Genomic DNA, 19,297 nt, shown 5'->3' on the forward strand with positions numbered 1-19,297 from the left:
CTCAATCATTTAAATATTATTTCATTTAACATCTCAAATATTATTGAAAACAAATGCTACGCAACGTTGTTGTGGGCATGTCGGGGGGCGTGGACAGTGCTGTGAGCGCCCACCTGCTGAAGGAGCGCGGTCACCGCGTGCTGGGCGTCTTCATGCGCAACTGGGACGAGCACGACGAGGCGGGCCGCTGCAGCGGCGAGCAGGATCTGAAGGACGCAGAATGGGCGAGCCAGCGGCTAGGGATCGAGCTGAGGCAGGTGAATTACGTGAAGGAGTACTGGACGGCGGTGTTCAGCGCCTTCCTGGACGACTACCAGCAGGGGCTGACGCCCAATCCGGACATCCTCTGCAACCGACACATCAAGTTCGACCTGTTCCATCGGCATGCGCTGGAGCGACTCGGCTTCGATGCCGTGGCCACCGGCCACTATGCTCGCAACAGTCTGGGCAACTTTCTGGAACATCGGGCGGGCGGCGGGGAGGCACGTCTGCTCATACCGGCTGACACCTTCAAGGATCAGACCTTCTTCTTGGCGGGGATACAGCGGCAGGCCCTACAGCGCACCATGTTTCCCCTGGGCGATCTGGCCAAGAGCCAGGTGAAGCACTTGGCCCGACGAATCGGCCTCCAGCGCCTGGCCCACAAGCGGGAGAGCACCGGCATCTGCTTTGTGGGCAAGCGCGACTTCAAGTCCTTCATCCGCGAGGTAATCACATCCAATGGTTTCCGTCTTTATGTAATTACTCAGGCCATTCGTTCTCCTTTTCAGTACATCGCCTCGAGGAGCGGCCAGTTCGTGGACACAGACACTGGAGCCATTGTGGGCACCCACGAGGGCATCCACCAGTGGACCGTGGGACAGCGATGCCGCCTCGGCTCCTTCCTACAGCCGTACTTCGTGGCCCGCAAGGAAGCCTCCAGCAACACCATATATGTGGCCGCCGGCCACGACCATCCGGCCCTGCTCAGCACCCGCATCCACATCGAGGCCCCCAACTGGCTGTGCGCTCAATCCGAGGAGAGGCTCGCCTCCACTGGCAACCTGCGCTGCCGGTTCCGCTTCCAGCACACAAAGCCGCTGGTCGACTGCTGCATCCGCTCCCGCCCCGATGGCCAATTCGAGGTGCTGCTGGATGCTCCTCTGCGCGCCATCACCCCCGGCCAGTATGCGGTATTCTATGACGAAGTGGCGTGTCTGGGCGCTGGCCGCATCATGAGCGCCGATGCTCTGACCAGCCGCCAAGAGCAGCAAGAGCCAAGATTCCAGACCATCACCAGCTGACAAGAGTCTAAATGGAACCAAAACCCTTGCATGAACACACACGAAAGCCAACGGCGGCGGGCCCACGAATGCTCATAATGGAATTAACCAAAATGGCTTCAGTTGGGACAAGATTGTTGACAATTTTTAAGTGTTTGATTTGTTAACTATTCCGTAAGAAAAGACCAAAGTGTTTCCACGCCAAAACTCACTTGAAGTTGCTATATTCTTCCATTAAAATCAATCAATACGATTACGTTACGAACTGCTACGATTCGTTTATTGAGCATTTTGGAGAGCATTGCAAAACCTCTAATTGTTTAGTTTATTCTAGTTTTTCTGTTAAAATACGTTGTGGTGAGTGTCAGTGACTTTTGTTTAAAGGTTAGACAGGAAGAGGATAAAGAGCTGTAATATCTAGCCCTAATATCTGTACCATTATAATGCGAGTAGAGTGAATTTCAAAATGCGTAACATGCACCCACAAATCAAGATGTTCATGGCACTTCTTGTGGCTTATCATCATCCTTACTGAGTAATTTCTGGACATATTTCCCTCCCTGACAATGACATACTTCACCCATTTTGGGCTGTTACACTACAGATGCACTGCCAATACCTTCCATATTCAAAAGAAAGATCTTGTCCGTCAGGGTAACTCGCTACCCGAAAAAGAGCCCTGCCCTTAGAGATCTGCGTCTCAGGAGATGGATCCTCGCAAAAGATAGAAGACAGTGTATCTTTCACACATTAAACAACTACAAATATATATTCTATCGTCCGACTGACAAAACATTAAAAAAAAAGTGAACTAGCGAGCTATAAACACTAAACTAGATGATGATACATTTGTCGTTTATAAATTATGCTTAGGCTAAGGCTTATCGGATAAGATGATTGAGCAGCAGGGTGCATGGGGGAGTGGGCTTAAAACTAGGTTAGCAGCACGGTGAGGGCGTCGAGGAAGCGGGTGAGGTCGCTCTGACGCAGCTGGACAACCGATGGCTCGAAGAAGTCCTGCAGCAGGGTGGTCTTGCTCTTCTGGGCCGCCTGCTCGAAGGCCTTGCCAAAGAAGTTCTTGGGCGAGTCTTCGCGAACGGGGGCAATGCCCACCAGCAGGCACATGCCCTGTGTGGCGTCGAGCGGACAGGTGGCGATCAGCGGCAGGTCTGGGGCTGCGCGTGCCCTGCTGGTGGCCACATGGCCGCGCAGCATGAACTTGGCTAGCAGGCCCAGGGCGTACGGGTAGGAGAAAAAGGCGTGCTCCTCCTGCAGCACATAATAGAAGAAGGAGCCGGCCGAGTGCACCTGGCGGGCCTCCAGGCTGCTCTGCACCTGCCTGAAGATGGCCGCATGCATCAGCTTGGCATTGTCGATGCCCGCGCCGAGCAGCTGCTTGTCCTTGCGGTTGAGGGCGTCGGAGGCCTCCATGAAACAGTCCTCGGGCGTCTTGTGCTTCTTCACCGACTCCATGATGGCCAGCAGGGCGTAGACGTAGTCGGCGGCCGCATAGCGGCTGCGGTAGCCATAGCTCAGGGTGAAGGTGCCGTAGACGATGTCCGGTATATCGTACTTCTCGGCCAACCGCTCCACCATCGAATAGAACTCTTTTCGCAGTACCAGGTCCATGGCGCTGTATGTCTGTCGAGCATGCACCAGCGGCAGACCCATCTCCAGCAGCAGCTCGTGGAGTCGCTTTTCGCCGCGTAGCGTCCACAGCTTCAGCTGGCAGGAGGCGTAGCGAGAGTACCTGCAAGAGGAGTACGAGGCATTAGGAGTGTTCCCATCCCATCTCCCTTCAGCAGCCCTGGACCTACCTCATGGAGTCGGTAACCGGCCAGTGCCGGTACAGCACCAGATGCAGATCGTTCTCGAAGCTGATCTTGGAGGCGCTCATCGTGTTCTGGTCGTTGGTCTTGTTCGTGAGGCGGGAGACATGCGACTGGATGTGCTCCAGCTCCAGTGTGTAGGCCCCGCTCTCGATCTTGCCCAGCAGCAGCTGCTCGCTGATGCCCACGATGGCCCACCAGAGCAGGTCCATGTTGTCCTTGGACAGCTTCCAGGCGAGCTCGAAAATCATCAGCGCCGAGGAGCGTCCGTAGTAGCTGAACTGAGTGTACTCGAACATGATGCGATCCCGCTCCGACTCCCATTGGCGGCGTGCGCGCTGCCTCAGGATGCGCTGCTCGTGCCGCTCCAGGCGTGTGAGCTTGCGCCGCCGCGGAGCGCGTTGCGCACTTTCCTCCTCTTCGCCGTCCGAGTCGCCAGCACCGCTGTCGTTGTGGGCCTCCTCCTCATCGCCGGACTGGTCCTCGTCCTCGTCCTCGTCGTCCTCCTCCCCGTCAGAGTCGTGGAAAATGGTCTCGAATGCGGGAATGTTCTCCTCCAGTGTGGCATCGCCCAGAATGCACACCTGCCGATCGCTGTAGATGTTGCAGACGTCCAGCGGCCGATGTGCATCGCAGATGAAGAAGGTGACATCCTCCGCGGGCTGCAGCAGTTCCACGATGTCCACGCAGCCGCCGCAGTTGACCAGCAGCACGTACTTGACGTCGCCCTGATGCTCCCCGTAGGCGCGCCGCAGGCCCGTGATGCCCATAATGGGGACCACCGTGTAGAGCATGTGGTCGTACTGGAAGAGGGCCTGAAGGATCTTGCTGGCGCATATGGCGTCAATGTCGTAGTTGACGACTATGAGGATGCGCTTGCCCACCAAGTGCCTGTAGAAGTCATTCTTCAGGTCCTGGATGAACATCTTTTCGCTCCAGCAAACAAACGGCAACCAAAATTATCACGCAACTCGAATGCCAATCGAGGGGAGTAGCTTCGGCTCCTTCTACAGGTTGTCTATGGGTATTGGACGTTGGTCTGTTTGCTGTGGCGGCTTCTAGTTGGCCGTAGCGTGCTGCATTTTGCGCGTTCCTTTCGTTTTGTTTGCAATTTTTGCACAATGTCGCAGTGTGACCCACAACTGGTTCAAAAACGCGGGAAACAGCTGGCCGTTCGAGTGTGACCAGCCATGCATACCGTTGGAATGCCACATATTTCGCCGTTCACATGTCTGCGTACAGATGCCAGTGTACTTCTGCACGCGCACATTTATCTTGTGATTATTTTGAAATATTTACGTCAAAACATGGCCAAGAACAACAAAAAGAAGATGTTTGCCCAGCGCCTAGTGTGCTCCCGCATGAACTTCCTCTACCAGGCGGCCCACCTCATGGCGGAGGACAGCCACAACACCCTCGGCGCGTACTACGGGAAGCTCTGCCGGAATGTGGGCACCAAGGCCATGATGCACATGTAAGTGGCAACCAGACAAATCACCCGAATCCCTTGCCTATTTCAATATGAACTCTGTCTCTTTTTTAATTAGGGCTCCGGCGCTGAAGCGTACTCTGTGCAAGCGCTGCTCCCTGCCCCTCATTCCCGGAGTCAACACGAGCCTGTCGGTGCCACAGGCGAAGGAGCAAACAGCAGCGCCAAAGACGGGCAAGAAGCGCCATCGCCGGCAACGTAGCAAGAAGCAAGCGGGCCAAAAGACCGAAACACAGCCAAAGGCAAGCACCGTGGACGAGCACACGCTGCTGCAGATGGAGTGCGCTCTCTGCCAGGGCCGTCGATGCTTTGTTGTGGACAGCCAGCGAGAGTGCTGGCTCGAGCAGCCGCAGGCCCTGGTCGAGGTGCTCGACATAGAAGCGGACGAAGGGGAGGGCCAACAGACACAGGCACAAGCACAGTGATAAGAGCAGACCACTTATCGCCGGCTTATCGCAGCCCTGCGTGTCTCGATAGCCATCTATCTGCGGGATCGCACGTTAGTCGGTCGCGCGATGTTGAGCTGTAGACACTTGATTGGTCGCCTGTTGCGTAGGCAGGCCAGCACGCAGGCTCACCTGGCCGGTCCTGGCATTGTGGAGATAAACGAGGCTGACGGGCAGCGCCTGAAGTACCCGCAGGTGTGGTTGCGGGACAACTGCCAGTGCACGGAGTGCTTCCATGCGGCGACGCGGGCACGTAAGAGCCACTGGGAGCGCGGACCACTGCATGTGGGCGCCCGGCGAGTGAGCTACGACGAGCAGAGACAGCAGCTTCAGGTCGACTGGCAGGACGAGCACCAGAGCGTGTACCAGCTGCAGTGGCTGCGGGAGCGGGACTTTGGGGATGCAGCCAGGCAGAGGTACTTGGCGGAGGTCTACCGGCCGCCCGTCCAGCTCTGGGGCAAGACGCAGTTCAAGGATGTGAGCCGGGAGTTCGATTACCAACAGGTCCTCGACCGGGACGAGGTGCTGAAGACCTGGCTGGAGGCGCTGGCTGTACAGGGATTCGCTTTGCTCAAGGATGCGCCCGACGACGTCAATGTGGCCCGCCGCTTGGCCGAGAGAATTGGCCACATCAAGCGCACCACCTACGGGTGAGTCCTGATCCCCAGATGAAGCAAAGAAGACAAAATCCACTGACAATATACCTTCCCCGTTTCGATTTAGGGACGTGTTTGAGGTCAAGTCCAAGCCGAATGCGGGCAACTATGCCTACCTGATGGTGCCCCTGCCGCTGCACACGGACATGCCCTACTACGAGTACAAGGCGGGCATCAACATTCTGCACACGCTCGTCCAGTCGGAGTCGGCTGGCGGGGCCAACACGCTCGTGGACGGCTTCAATGTGGCCGCCGAGATGCGGCGCCTCTATCCGCAGGAATTCGAGGTGCTGCGCTCGGTGCCCGTCAACTGGTACGACATTGGGCACGACGGGGACCAGTCCAGACCCTTCCACAGCCTGTGGCGAGCGCCTGTTGTCTGCCTGGATGTGGATGGCCAGGTGGTGCGCATCAATCAGAACACCACGAAGCGGGACAGTCGTTTCACGGTGCCCCTGGAGCAGGCGGTGGCCTGGTACGATGCCTACGACAGGTTCCTCCGTCTGGCCCACGACGAAGTCGTCGAGTTCAAGACGCGGAGCGGCGACGTGTTCGTGTTCAACAACCTGCGCATGCTCCACGGCCGCACCGCCTACGAGGACTCGCCGCAGAACAAGCGGCACCTGGTCGGCGCCTACGTCGACTGGGACATCATATACTCCAAGCTAAGGACCCTACGCTTCCCCCAGGCACACGAATGACCACAAATAAAGAACGCCAAACATTTTGAGACTAGAGCATATTTTTAATTATCATCTTGTGGCCTGGAAAAGAGAAAATAGTTGTATTAGAGATCTACCGTGCGTCAAGCAGGCAGGATTCACCGCAGGTTGAATTTTGAATACTCACCGGGACCACGGAACGTGCCACACATGTGAGTTGCAAAGTTTTTCATTGTGCTGCAGCAACGCCTTAGCGGAAACGTCGGAGTATCAGGGTCATGAGCACCAAAATCCCAAAAAGCCGAAAGGGGCCGGGCAAGCGCGTATCGGCTCGGCTCGGCCTTTTTGAAGAAGCTCAAAAAGTATTCAAACATATTTGACATTTTGGTTTTGCCTTCGTTGATTACGAAATACAAGTTAAATCAAATTTTTATTTTTATACCCGGTACTCGAAGAGTAAATAGGGTATATTGTCCCCCGTCCGCCCACGCAAGAGGGCGAAAACCTCCCAAATCTACAATTTTGATTTTGGGATCCGACTACATCATTATTATGGCCACAATGGAGAAATTCATTTCCAGTGGCTAAACCCACCCCGTTCCGCAGCTTATATTTGTTTTTTGCACATTCTCTCATTCACACTCTGCTTTGCGCAGACCCGTCTCTGCCTCTGCCGCGTCTCTGCCCTGATTCTGCAGTGTGTGGGTCTAGGGAAGGGCGTAGTACTGAGTGCCGGGTATAAAAGTTGTGACGCGTAAGAAGCGTCTCACACGTTTTGGTAATAATTTTAGAACCTACCGCCTCGACTGTGAAATCCGTTGTACTTTTCGAACGTAAATATCGGATGCGAGTGCTGCCCATTAACTAGGGTTAATAATTAATACCCGCATTCGTTTCTCGCTATCGTACAACAGTCAGAAATATTAATGGTACACATTAATCTGTATATATAAGTACCGATGTTATTTTAGCCTATTTGTAGCATTTTTCATATGATATTTCAAAATATTTTATTTATGTGCGCAAGATTTAGATTCGGTATTTTACAGAAAGACGCGTTAGTGCTTTTTCTCGCATTAACGGCGCGGCCATTTTAAAAAAAGCATTGTTGTTGGCCTTCGACTTAAATTTTGGCAAAGCACATACAAGTAAGAATATATCTACTAAATTACAGTTTAATTAACAAAATATTGGTAAAATCGGCACCATAGACGATTACTACAAGGCCTTAACTGCCGGGAACCCAGCTGTTGGTAGGATTGCGTGTATTTTTACGGATTTTTGTGCCGCTGGTGTACTTGCGCCGTCGTGCGTGCAGCTTTTACGGTCACGCTGTCGCCTGTTTTAACAGTGTTCACAGTTAGTTCGCTCGCCATTGTCGCCGCGCCTGGTCCTAGTCTGCAGTGGGATTTCTCGAGTGCGTGCATCAATTTCGTGTAAGCTCATAATTCAAAAATATTGCCAATTTTTTTTCAAGTTCGTGTGGCCTGGCAAGTGCCCTGTGTGCGTGCTTGAGTGCCACGTGTGTGTGTGTTTTTTTTTTTTTTTGGCGCCACCAAGCCCTGTACCAAAGCAGTGCCAAAGGAGGGAAATCTGTGTCTTGCTGCATTATTGCTCCGTTGGGTCCGTTTTTATCACTTTTCTAACCAAAACGCTCTCTGACGCTGTCTGTGCATGTTTCGTCTTGTGTTTTGTCTGGGTGAGCGTGTGTATGGGCTCCAAACAAAAAAAAGAGCTTCGCATCGCTCTATCATTACAGATCGTTTGATTTGCGGACTATTTTGGCGGCGCACTCTTTTAACTGATTCACAAAAAGACGCACCGCAGCGGCGCGCGATCGTGGCACAGCAGTTGGCAGGCCCTCAGCTGAGTAGGTCCGCAGTAGACACATGCATCCATATGTATATGTGTACATACATACATACATATATACACAGTAGTTGTTGCTGCTTCTAACACAACTATGCTGCTAGTTATCCGGATGGGGGACATGAACCGTCGCGGGCGAGGATCGATATTTTCTTGGAAAATTCAGCTACATATATGTGCGTCTTTTTGTGCATCATTTAAAGGAGTGCGCCGGCAAAATAGTCATAGGCAAAATCAACCGATCTGTAATGATAGAGCGAGTTGGCTTCTCTTCCTGATGGCAGACATGGACGCTGGGGAATTTCAGCTTTTGACTTTTTGTGGCATAAATTAATTGTGATCTTGATTCAGGGTTTTGAACTTATGATGATTAACTTGTAGTTCCGCAAATGTTTGCTGCACTTTATTTGTATATTGAGTTATCATAGCGCCGACATTAAATGTGAAATTTATCGGTAAAAGTTTGATCCCTTAAGACATCAAGCCAAAGTGTTTTGTTCTTTTTTATTTCAACTTAAAATCTTACTCTAAAACCACACTTTAACCCTGATAGGGGCTACATTAAATATATGTACAATGTATGTACTTTGGTTGGGCAATTTTTTTTCTTGCATCAAACTCTGCCAAGTTTTGGGCTTTCTTCAACTAACTAAATCTTTAAGGCGCCGTGGAACTGAAGTGGATCTTACGATTCTGCAGGATGTACTCGTTTGTATGTAAATATGTTTATTATCTATTCTACTTCGAAAAGCTTTGAGTAGCCAGAGCCAGAGAGCCATGCCCGCGGCCATGTAGCTCTCATTCCCGCTTGCATATTCAAATATTCAAATTTAATCAAGCTCGAATGTCAGTGGCAATATCTCAAAACGAATTACATACTGTCCAAAAAGAAAGAAAAAACTGCGGAAATGTAAATACGGAAATGTATTGACATGCCGCAGCGAGTGTGACAGAGAGGAGAAGCCATTTTCCCCAGGGGCGCAGAATATGAAATATTGACTGCCATTCCATTTGTTTCGCGTTGGAGCTAATTACTGTGCGGAGAGTTTTATTAAATTAAAAAATGTCTGCTCGGGACCCAGTCCCAAGCTGGTCGAGGGTGCCTCTGTCGCTCGATCCTAACCACTTCGGGCCACATGTCGTGGTGCCCTGATCCGGAGTGGGCAGGAAAGGCAATTAGACATGCCAAAAGCGGGCTACCGCTGGCTGGGACGAGGGCAAGTCTAGAGCCAAAGCAAAGCAGCTAATTAAAAATTACACCAAATACAATCAAGAAAGCGGCCCAAGAAAAAGGCCAGGGCGGAGCAGGCGGCACGAGGCACCAGGCACCAGGCAATCGGGGCAGGGATCAAATCTTGTTGCGTTAATTGCAGGCCAACTCCCGCGACTGACTTTGCGCTGACCCAAGCCGAATTTCCGTGCTTCTGCACATGCCCCTGCCCCTGCGCCTGGCCGTGCCCGTCCAGAGATGTGAGTGAGAACACGACCAGTCACGACAAAAGATTTCAAAGACATTAAAACTCAACAAAAGTTTGGAATAGACCATAGGCCATACAAACTTGCATAAAGCTTGCCTCACAGTCGTGATCGTGATTGGGACACTTGTCACGCTTTCATCCCTAATTGGGGGAAGTTTTAACGAGAGAAAGCGAGCGAGAGAGGCCGGGGCCCCCGTCCATGTCCACGTCGCTGATGGCCTCAGCTGTCAGTCTGTCAAAATTTGTAGCACACTTTTGGGGGTCTCCCACACCCAGCGCTAGTCAGGGGCAGATGGAGACAAAACAAAAAAAAAAGACAGAGAGACATTTGTCAAGGCTTATATAATTTGAAGATTGGAACAATGTCGAGGCAGAAGTTAAGCGAGAAACAGAGATGGGCTCTGCGAGAGCAATGCAGTTGCAGGCGAAAGCAGTTCAAGTAAATGGAGTAGCAAGGAGGGTGGTGGCAGAAGGGGGAAGAGTATGCACACGGCACAGCAAATGTCAGCGGAAGCCCAACAAACCGGAACCGGAAATAGTTGCGCGCTGGCCCAAAAGCAATTACACAAAGAGCGCGGCGCCTAAAAACCAACAAACATTAATCAAGCGCAAACGAAATGGCAGTTAGACGTGCTGCAAAAATATGACAAATGATTGGCCCAGCAAATAGAATGATCGCCAAAGCAAACAGTGGGGGAGAGTTGACAAAATGGTACAAAGTAGCAGCACAATCTGGCTATTAGAAAGTTTTCATTTTCATTTTCGTTTTCGTTTCCCTCGAGGGGCTCCACCTTTAGCTCTCAATTCAGATTCATCCCCTGGGTACACACACACACACACACACACACACAACACTGAAAGCTTAACAAGCTGAAATTGTTTTTCCGCTACCCTAAAAAAACACTCAAACTCCTTCAAGAGAACCTTTTATTTGTTGTAATTTTTTTTCGGCTGCTTTTGCCTTCTTCTTTGTGCCTTTTCTTTTTGGCAGCTTTTGCGTTGACTTTGTGGGCAACCACCAGGAAAGCGAATTACCTTTTAATTCTTGAGGTTTATAGCTGGCAAAGGAGCAATGGGAGGAGCAGCTGTTAAAACACAATTAAGACCATTATAAACGATGGGATGCTGCAAATTCAAGAAGTGTTAGAGTTCGGAGATCGTGTTAGAGTTAGTGCTGCAGCCTGTCAAAACTTTGCAGCATTGGCACACATCCTGCGATTATCCTGATTAAGAACAGATTCGTTATACCTTCCGCCTGCATCCACACGAGTGCGCTGCACTCGAGAAACTCTCACCAGGCAATGATTCATTGCCTTTGGCACTAGATAAGCACCAGCAGCACTCCTGGCCCCGTTTCAGACTCCAATAACGATGCACACACATGATGCGTTGCCATATCAATGAGGATATGGGGCTGCCTCTGTCTTTCCGTTTGCTTTTGCTTGGCTGACAGGGCTCCAGCAAAATGCAATTTAAATCATAAAATATAATTTTCATTTAATGAATTGGATCAACATGCAACTTGTCGCCCCAGATGCGTGTGCATGTTTCATTCTCCTTCCCCTCTGTCTTTCACTGTGTGTGCAAAGACATGCACACACACACAAACACACACACACACACACACACACACAGAGCAGACATGTCGAAATATTTTACTTGAATGACTTTCCAAGGCAGCAGAGTGGAAGAATTTCCAGTTGCGAAAAATCTTTCGGTGAGAATAGCAAAAAAGTTTCCCCATTGCAGTGGATAACTTTTAAGAGCCGCCAAAGAGCCGACACAGAGGCCATGCCAGGCCAGGCCAGTCCTCCTGCCCCAACTCTGCTGCTATCAACTTGATTGAGTCTCGAAGCATTCCCCGCAATGAAGTCTGCAACTTAACATATTTCCTGGGCGGAGAGAGATTGAATGGGGGCGAGAGGCAAGCTCTAATCCTGGCCTGGCCGCATTGCCATTGCCTTTGGGTTATGCAATAAGCTGTTGGCCATTTCCTGTCCCGGTCCAGGTAAGCTTCTGCTGCTTCCGAGCAAAAAAAAAGAAGAAAAAGACTGCAGCCTGCACTACAATGACAGCAGGGTGCTGGCGATGGCGATGGCGATGGGGGACATCGCTTGACGTTGGCCTCGCCTGTCCGTATTCATGTCTCATGCCCATGCCACCACCCCCACAAGGTCTCCAGCATGTTTCATGTTGTCCTTTTGGGGGCTGCTGCATTGTTGGCGAAAACTGGCAACAATAACCGACGACGACAAAGAAAATGCAGAGCGAAAAAGCAACAGCATCAGCAATAGCAACAGTAGCAGTAGGACACGGGACATGGAAAGGGACAGGAAAGTACAGGCAGCAACCGGTGAAAGGAAAGAACATTCATGGCATATTTTCGGCAAAGTGTAATCCGAGTGGTTACCCCCAAAAGCCCCAACTGGGATGTGCACAGTAAAAAAAGGAGCAAGGCCAATATCAATAATTAACGTTACAACATTAACCATGAATTATCCATGTTTGACTGCCCCCCTGATCTTCTGGGACCGATCGGGAGTCTATGTGGCACGTGATCTGATGACTTTGCCAAAGTGCCTCAATACCTAAACACATTTAAAACTCGCCTCTGCATGGCGTTTAGCAATTATCCATAAATTTCTGAACTTTGGGAAATTGTCACATTACCCATTAATCGAGGGATAATCGTTTATCCCAAGTGATATCGATAACGGGCGCCCTCACATGGGAATTTGCATATTTGCCACATTTTCCACAGCCATAACACTCACCATGTGTGGCCATAAAAAGCCACAGGTCGTGATTTTCCAGCGTAGGAGCGAACCCATCAATCGAAAATCGAACAATGTTTGCACATTAAAAATCTCATCTTCGTCTTGCTGTTAATTTTTGAGGCCTGCCCCCGATTTGTGCCACCTTTTTGTGGGTTGCGGTTGTAGAGGTTCAACACTCATCGCTCAGTCAAACACCCAGTCAGTCAGTCAGTCAGTCAGTCAGTCAGTCAGTCAGTCTGTCACTTAGCCACTCACTCACTCTGTTAGTCAGGCAGTCAGTTGTTCAGTCAGTCGGGGAGACTCACTCAAGCCAAAAGTCGGAAGTCAAAAGTCAGAAGCTGTCAGCCATCTTTTTGTGGAAGAGGTGGAGAAATGGGAAATGGAAATTTCTTGTATATCATTTATCAGGGGAGCACAAGAACAAAAAGACAACGAAAACTGACTGCACTTGGGGATTTGGAGGAGATTTGCATGCATAAGGAATGTCAGCACAGGAATGGCCATTTGACATCTCAGGGACCATCTGAAGGCGAGATGCCAGCACAAAAAATCAAAAAAGGAAACGATTTCAACCGAGCTTAGAGAGTGCATTGTGAGGCAGCATTTCGCTGAATTAGAAAAAGTGGTTCAGGATTCGGTCTGGTTTGGAGCAGAGCTTCTTCTTTCGCTTAAGTTTAGTTTATGCTTTGGAATATGGGGCATATGGGGCAGGGGGGGGCAGCCCCCCTCCCCACACACTATATGTACATAAATTCAACAATATGTGCGAGTATTTCCATCCCCTGAATCTCGAGTACCATTTCCACCAAACGACTTTCTTTGTGTTCAAACACATCATAAATATGTTGATATTAAAATAAGCCCCAAGCACACACACACAGGCACACTGGCACACTGGCACACAGTGGGATACTCGAAAGACCCACAAAAACCCAAAAAGAAGACGCAACAAATCCACTTGCCAGAAATGTGTGTTCCAAAGAGCGTCCGTGTGTGCGGGAAGGCAGAGGGCGCGGGCCCAAATCCTTTGAATATGTAACGAAACAGGGGTTAAGGGTGGGCCAAAGAATACGCAGAGAGAGCAAGAGAGGGGGAGAGGGAAGAGGGAAGAGGGCAGAGCAGAGGGATAGATAATAAAACGCATGTAAATGTTTGGTTCGCGATGAATACGTAAAATAGATGAAGCGAAAACAGGGAATGTAAACTTGAAGGAGTCGCCCATGAGCGAGTGCCCCACTACAAAGCCGAGGGTGTATCTATTGTTGGCTCCTCACCTCATATGAAATACACCTTGCTTTGGTTAGGCGCAGAATAAAAGGCTTAAGCGGAGCGCTTTGTCCCATTCCATGGCTTCAAAGCATCGAGAAACTGTCACTGAAAAGCAGCAGCAGCAGCAGCCGAAGAATCAGAGAACAAGCAACAGTAAAGAAAAGAACAGAACAGAAAAACTAAAAGCAACGGAACAACAGCGGGAGCAACCGTAAAAGCAGCAGCAGCAGCAGCAGCACTTGTAAAGGGAACCTCTCTCCCTCCCCCGCAGCAGCAGGGCATGGCAGCACACCCTCTGTGTGAATGTACCCTGCAAAATAACATGCCAAAGAAAAACAACTAAATTGCAGAGCACCCGCGTGTGTGCATTTGCATTTGCATATGTGAGCAAGGATGGGGCCGGGTAAAGGGATGGTCTCCTGCATTACCCTCGGACATGGCATGCCTCCATCACCCATCATTGCTTGACTTTATGCTTCAATCGGGGGTATCGAATGCTTCGTTAGAGCTTCGCTCATTGCCTAATTTGTGTGTCCTTTGCTTTAAGTTTCGTTTGCGTGGGCGAAAGTGGTCTTACTGGGAGAACGTCTCTCACATTTCGTTGCTTCATTTCTCATCTGTGGATAATGGCCACGCCATTTAGTTGCACATTTTGTGTGCCTCTGCTTTTCCGGCATGTTTTAACTATGTTTCTTTTAATTTTCATTCTTTATTTAAATTTGTTTGCTTTTATGTTGTTTTATTTCCATTTAGAGCTTGCACATTCCAGCAGCACCCATTCGGCACATTTCGCACATTTCGCACATTCCCAACACTCACACGTTGCCCATAAAAATGGATAGACCTTCAAATGAATCCAAGAGCACCAAACCGACAAAGAAAGCCAAATGGTTCGACGGCCTGGGTCCTGTGGGTATGGACATCCAGCCGCCGGTCACCCAGCCGCCGGCCATCCAGCCGCCGGCCATCCAGCCGCCGGCCATCCAGCCGCCGGCCATCCAGCCGCCGGCCATCCAGCCGCCGGTCACCCAGCCGCCGGCCATCCAGCCGCCGGTCACCCAGCCGCCGGCCATCCAGCTGCCGGCCATCCAGCTGCCGGCCATCCAGCAGCCGGCCACCCAGGGACCGCCGAAGGGACCGGATATGACCTTCAAGTATCCCATACCACTGCCCGAGCCGAAGAAACCTCTCCCCAAGGCGATGACCGAGGATGAAATGGATGAAGCGATGGCAGATTATGAATTTCCGCCAGAGGAGACCCCCCTGCAGAAGGCCCTACGGGAAGATGAGGAGCAGAATGCGAAGAAGAAGCAAGGGAATAACATACCAATGAAGTCCACGTCGACTAAAACAATGTTCAGCAATCCGCAGAAGGAGACGCCCAGCTATCGTATTCAGCAAATTGCACGCGTGGGCGTAAAAAAGGATCTCGTGAGTTCCGATCTGGCCAGCCTTCGGCTCATCCACCAATAATACAATCTGCATCCCTCCGTCTGCAACCTTCAAGCTGCATCCTTCAATCTCGCATCCTCCAGTCCTCCTTTATATTTTTTAATTATAACTATTTTCTTTTCTTTTATTTTCATTATAATTGTTGTGTGTCTTTTATATTTCTTTTTATGTTTACGCTCAAAGTGTTCTGCGGCTTTATCTGCCATTGTGGATCTCCTCTGACCTGCTCCAGCGTTCAGCATTCCAGTCACTCGTAAATTAGTCAACGACACCAAACAGAACACAACGAGATTTTTCTCCGTATTTTTAGTTTATTTTTTTTTGTTTTCATTTTTGTTTTTAATGTTTTTTTTTTTAGTTCTTAAAAATGATCTCTGTGCTTTCACGTGATTCTCATTTGCCGAAAGAATAGTATTTACTTCCGCTCCAGAAGAAGACTGGTACCCGTAACCGTATGTGACATTTCCTTCGTTGAATCTCGAGGTGCTACAAGCCACCACATAGTGTGCCATTAAGGGTGCCTCTGTCGTAGATGCAGCCCCGACCTAACAAATGTTTGTTCTAAGAAAGTTGTTGTATATTAAAGAATAAATGCAAGTGAAGAAGAGCCTTTTAGTTTGAAGCAAATAGCTCTATGGTCAGTGGGGCAGAGAAGTAATTATTTGGGAGGGCTGTGGGCTCTACCTCTAATTCGGTGCAGTTTGCCATTTGCCATTGTGCTGCCCTTTTGGGGATCATTTACCAGCCACAAAGGCCCAACTTTCTGATTGCACTCGGACAGCGGCCAAGTGGCCAATCTTGTGGCCAGAAACGTTCGCTTTTGACTTATTGTTTGCGCATGCCAAGCCAAGTTCAATTGGGTTTTTCATTTTCTTTTTGAACACAGAAGTTTGGTCCCAAGTTTTGGGCCATGGGATTTTTGGGCGAATTTCCGACTGCAAGTCAAGTGCAAGTTTTATTGAGATGGGTCGACTGACGGCACAGCAGCAGGGGGATGGTGTTGTGGCCCGGTCACAGAAGGAGTTTCGAGTCCGGGCCATGCAGATCGTATGGAAAAATGTCCCAAAACACAGACAAGTGCAAGACAGAGAAAGGGTATTTCGCTTTTGGCAAGATGTTTGGCCATGAAACGTTTTATGATATATTTCCAGCAACAGCCTGGGAACCAGCAACCAGCACAATTGGGAGCATAATCCATGTCTTTATTTGTGTGTCATGTATCCGTTTTGGGGCGTACAAGCAATTGGGTGAGGGTATCCAAGCCATCGACTCTTGTGGCTGACATTTCCCGGCTTGTTAGTTTTGCTGCTGTGCGAATGTGACTAACGAACTAAACAAAGGCAGAAGCAAGCATGCACACACAAAGACACTAGCGAACACTAGCACACACACGCACACACATATGTACATACATATACTGGCGGAGAGCAGTGCGACTGCTATTTGCCCTGAAAAGTATGCTACGCTTTGCACTCTGCCTGCGTGACTGCCCGTGGGAGTACGGGCAGAAAGCAGAGACATGGGTGTGTGTGCGTGTGTTTGTGTGTCTGTGTGTGTGTGTGGGAGTAGAAGATATAGGACTAGATAGTGGGCAGTAAGTGGCAGTGGGTTTTGGGTGGTGGGTGCAGCGGGGATATGCCAGAGAGTGGACCACTTCATTATCATGCATATTCTTTCATGGCACTTTCGTTGGCCTTTTCGACCATGCAGCATACAGCATATAGCATGCGGTATTTGGCATATAAATTATTTAAGGAGCTGGCACAGAGCAAAGCGAAGCGCGGCCGAGAGCCACTGATAGGGAAGCGATTAAATATGAGCGTTGCATTTGAATGCCCACCATAAGAGTGCCTGTAATGATGTTTTGAACCAGAGATAAGCTGCTCTATCAAATATTATCTATCTATCAAATCTATCAAAATTACTAACCAAATGTGTGCAACAAAATATTTCTAACCAGTAAAACGATATCGGGAGTGAATCAAAAACGCAGAGGAGCAAAGAAGACGAGGGAGGATTCCCCAATGCGAAAACTAACCGCAGTTGGACTTTCTTTCACTCTCCCAACTCCAGTTTCGCTCCATGTCAAGTCCACCAAGCACTACTTTGGACATCGATGTATTTGCTTTCAATTCTGGTTTTACCTTCCTTTCGTTTGACGTTGTTACATTTTTTTTTCTTTCTTTTTATTGCCAAACCAAATATTTACGTGCTCCGTGCGCGTGGCACGGGGGTGGCACAGAGTCCAAGAGCATATACATAAGTTTACCCACTCTTCTGACTGCGGAGTACCTCGCACTCCTCGTTTTTGTTTCACTTCGTTTTGTGTTGTTTCGTTTTGTTTGATTTATGCGTAAACTTTGTACTGGATTCCTCTCTGTTTTGGATACCCTCGCCAAAAGGGTATGACCGAACAAATGGATCTTCATCTTGCATTTTGCCATTTATCCTCCGAACTCTATTCGAAATTCGATGAAGGTTTTATCTGCTATCCGATGGTTCGTTTCAAAGCAAATTTGTTGCATGTTTGCCACGCTTTCGATTGTTCCAATTGGCTTTCAAAGAGCATCCAATGATGCGTTCGCGCCATCTTTCCTGTTCGTCTTTTATGAGAATTCTGTTTTATGTTTTTTGTATATTTTGCCAATATTCACTGCCACCGACTGAAGGCTTGGCCCTCTCCATTTCCTCTCTCTCTCTCTCTCTCTCTGTTCTTCTTTCTGCTGTGGCATGCAAATATACAAATATAACGCATACGCAGCGCTCCACAAGCGGCGAAATGTTATTTAAGTTTTGTTTTTTTTCTGCTTTATCGTCTGTCGCTTTTTCCCTAAATTGATTGCATTGCTGGGCAAGGGGCTGGACGGGCACTGCCAACGGGAATGGGAGTGTTGTAATCCATTTACAACTGCGGTTATCCTCCAGCCGCAAGCGGCAAACCCCTTTAGGGAGGAGTGGGGAGGTGGCCCAGAGAAATTCAAATTAAACAATAAAATGTGCGCCAAAAACATTTTGCGGTTTCGGTTTACGCTTTTGCGAGCTGTTGGTCGAAAGCTTAAATGTTTGCCACTGCGGCGGTTCCGACTCCCGTCAGGGGGTGCTAACTAAGGGTGGCTTAGTGGCAGGCAGGCAGGCAGGCAGGCAGGCAGACACTGGTGGTGGGGCGGATGATGATGGGTGATGATCCCCACACACACAGCTGCGGTTAGCCAACTTCTTTCTGGCTTACTTATTAACTTTGCTTGAGCTTTATCTTTCCCTCTGTGCTTTCCACTTCCACTTCCACTTCCGCGGCCTGCTCGGTGCCCTGTTCAAATCTATTAAAAACTTTGCACATTAACTTTATTTCATTTATCAAATGTTGATTACTCCACAGCGAGGTCTGAGGTCTGTCCATTCCGTCTGCTCTGTGTCCCTCTCTGTGGAGATGATGGAACATCTGTCTGCTGTGGGCTGATGGCCTGACGGCAAGGAGACACAAAACTAACAAAAAGTAGAGGAGAACAACGCATTTGTCGCCTGGCTGGCTGCATGGCGGGTAGCAGGAGGAGGTCGTGCTACTCCTCTGATGAGGGATGGAGCAGGTTGAAAGTTGTATCTTCATTTAGTTCATGTCAGAAAGTTTCGCCCGCAACTCCAGCGTCAGAGTACGAGGGATTAAACTAGAACGTGAACGACAACTCTGGTTGAGGGAGCAGATGAGAGTTGAACACTGGGAAAAATTGCTAACAGGAAGTACCACCATAATGAGCATAAGAGATTGAGGCAGGAGTAAATGAAGAACTTGCCAAAGCTATGAAGTAAATAAGTAAATGCATCAACGAGTAGTGAGTGAGTGGGATGAATGCCAGAGTGAATGCAATGAATAATGCACTGCCATAGATACTCGTAAGATCGCAGCCAAGCAGCTTCGCTTCCTGTGCATCCATCTCATGCTTCCCCTTCAATTGTTATCCCACATCCTGCCTCATTTCACTCCACTCCATCCTGCTGCTGCTGCTGCTCCTGTCATTGGCTTAATGGAGCAGTTAACGTTAAATGCTGATTAAATGTGCGTGCGGGGAGCTGCAGCGGGATCAGCTTTTGCTGCAATGAAATTTAAATATGA

The 19,297-nt window shown here is 49.5% G+C and overlaps 5 protein-coding genes across 5 annotated transcripts; 4 read left to right on the forward strand and 1 right to left on the reverse strand.

The window, feature by feature from the left end:
* The first annotated feature begins 20 nt into the window (after positions 1 to 20).
* LOC117590728 (mitochondrial tRNA-specific 2-thiouridylase 1) lies at positions 21 to 1,533 on the forward strand. The gene is made up of 2 exons (XM_034283636.1): positions 21 to 707; positions 771 to 1,533. Exons 1-2 carry the CDS (start codon positions 54 to 56, stop codon positions 1,281 to 1,283), a joined length of 1,167 nt encoding a protein of 388 aa, XP_034139527.1. The 5' UTR covers positions 21 to 53; the 3' UTR covers positions 1,284 to 1,533.
* A 456-nt stretch (positions 1,534 to 1,989) lies between these two features.
* LOC117590724 (cell division control protein 45 homolog) lies at positions 1,990 to 4,247 on the reverse strand. The gene is made up of 2 exons (XM_034283633.1): positions 3,080 to 4,247; positions 1,990 to 3,012 (listed from the first exon to the last, which is right to left on the reverse strand). The coding sequence occupies exons 1-2, from the start codon at positions 4,015 to 4,017 to the stop codon at positions 2,196 to 2,198; spliced, it is 1,755 nt and encodes a 584-aa protein (XP_034139524.1). The 5' UTR covers positions 4,018 to 4,247; the 3' UTR covers positions 1,990 to 2,195.
* Positions 4,248 to 4,328: 81 nt separating this feature from the next.
* LOC117590732 (ribonuclease P protein subunit p21) lies at positions 4,329 to 5,020 on the forward strand. The gene is made up of 2 exons (XM_034283640.1): positions 4,329 to 4,565; positions 4,639 to 5,020. The coding sequence occupies exons 1-2, from the start codon at positions 4,399 to 4,401 to the stop codon at positions 5,003 to 5,005; spliced, it is 534 nt and encodes a 177-aa protein (XP_034139531.1). The 5' UTR covers positions 4,329 to 4,398; the 3' UTR covers positions 5,006 to 5,020.
* Positions 5,021 to 5,073: 53 nt separating this feature from the next.
* On the forward strand, positions 5,074 to 6,417 carry LOC117590727 (gamma-butyrobetaine dioxygenase). The gene is made up of 2 exons (XM_034283635.1): positions 5,074 to 5,676; positions 5,750 to 6,417. The coding sequence occupies exons 1-2, from the start codon at positions 5,096 to 5,098 to the stop codon at positions 6,381 to 6,383; spliced, it is 1,215 nt and encodes a 404-aa protein (XP_034139526.1). The 5' UTR covers positions 5,074 to 5,095; the 3' UTR covers positions 6,384 to 6,417.
* An 8,416-nt stretch (positions 6,418 to 14,833) lies between these two features.
* On the forward strand, positions 14,834 to 15,453 carry LOC117590737. Its single transcript, XM_034283646.1, has 2 exons — positions 14,834 to 15,168; positions 15,373 to 15,453. Exons 1-2 carry the CDS (start codon positions 14,881 to 14,883, stop codon positions 15,409 to 15,411), a joined length of 327 nt encoding a protein of 108 aa, XP_034139537.1. The 5' UTR covers positions 14,834 to 14,880; the 3' UTR covers positions 15,412 to 15,453.
* Positions 15,454 to 19,297: the final 3,844 nt, after the last annotated feature.

This window comes from Drosophila guanche, unplaced genomic scaffold (assembly GCF_900245975.1).
Source record: "Drosophila guanche unplaced genomic scaffold, DGUA_6, whole genome shotgun sequence".
Lineage (NCBI taxonomy): Eukaryota > Metazoa > Arthropoda > Insecta > Diptera > Drosophilidae > Drosophila > Drosophila guanche.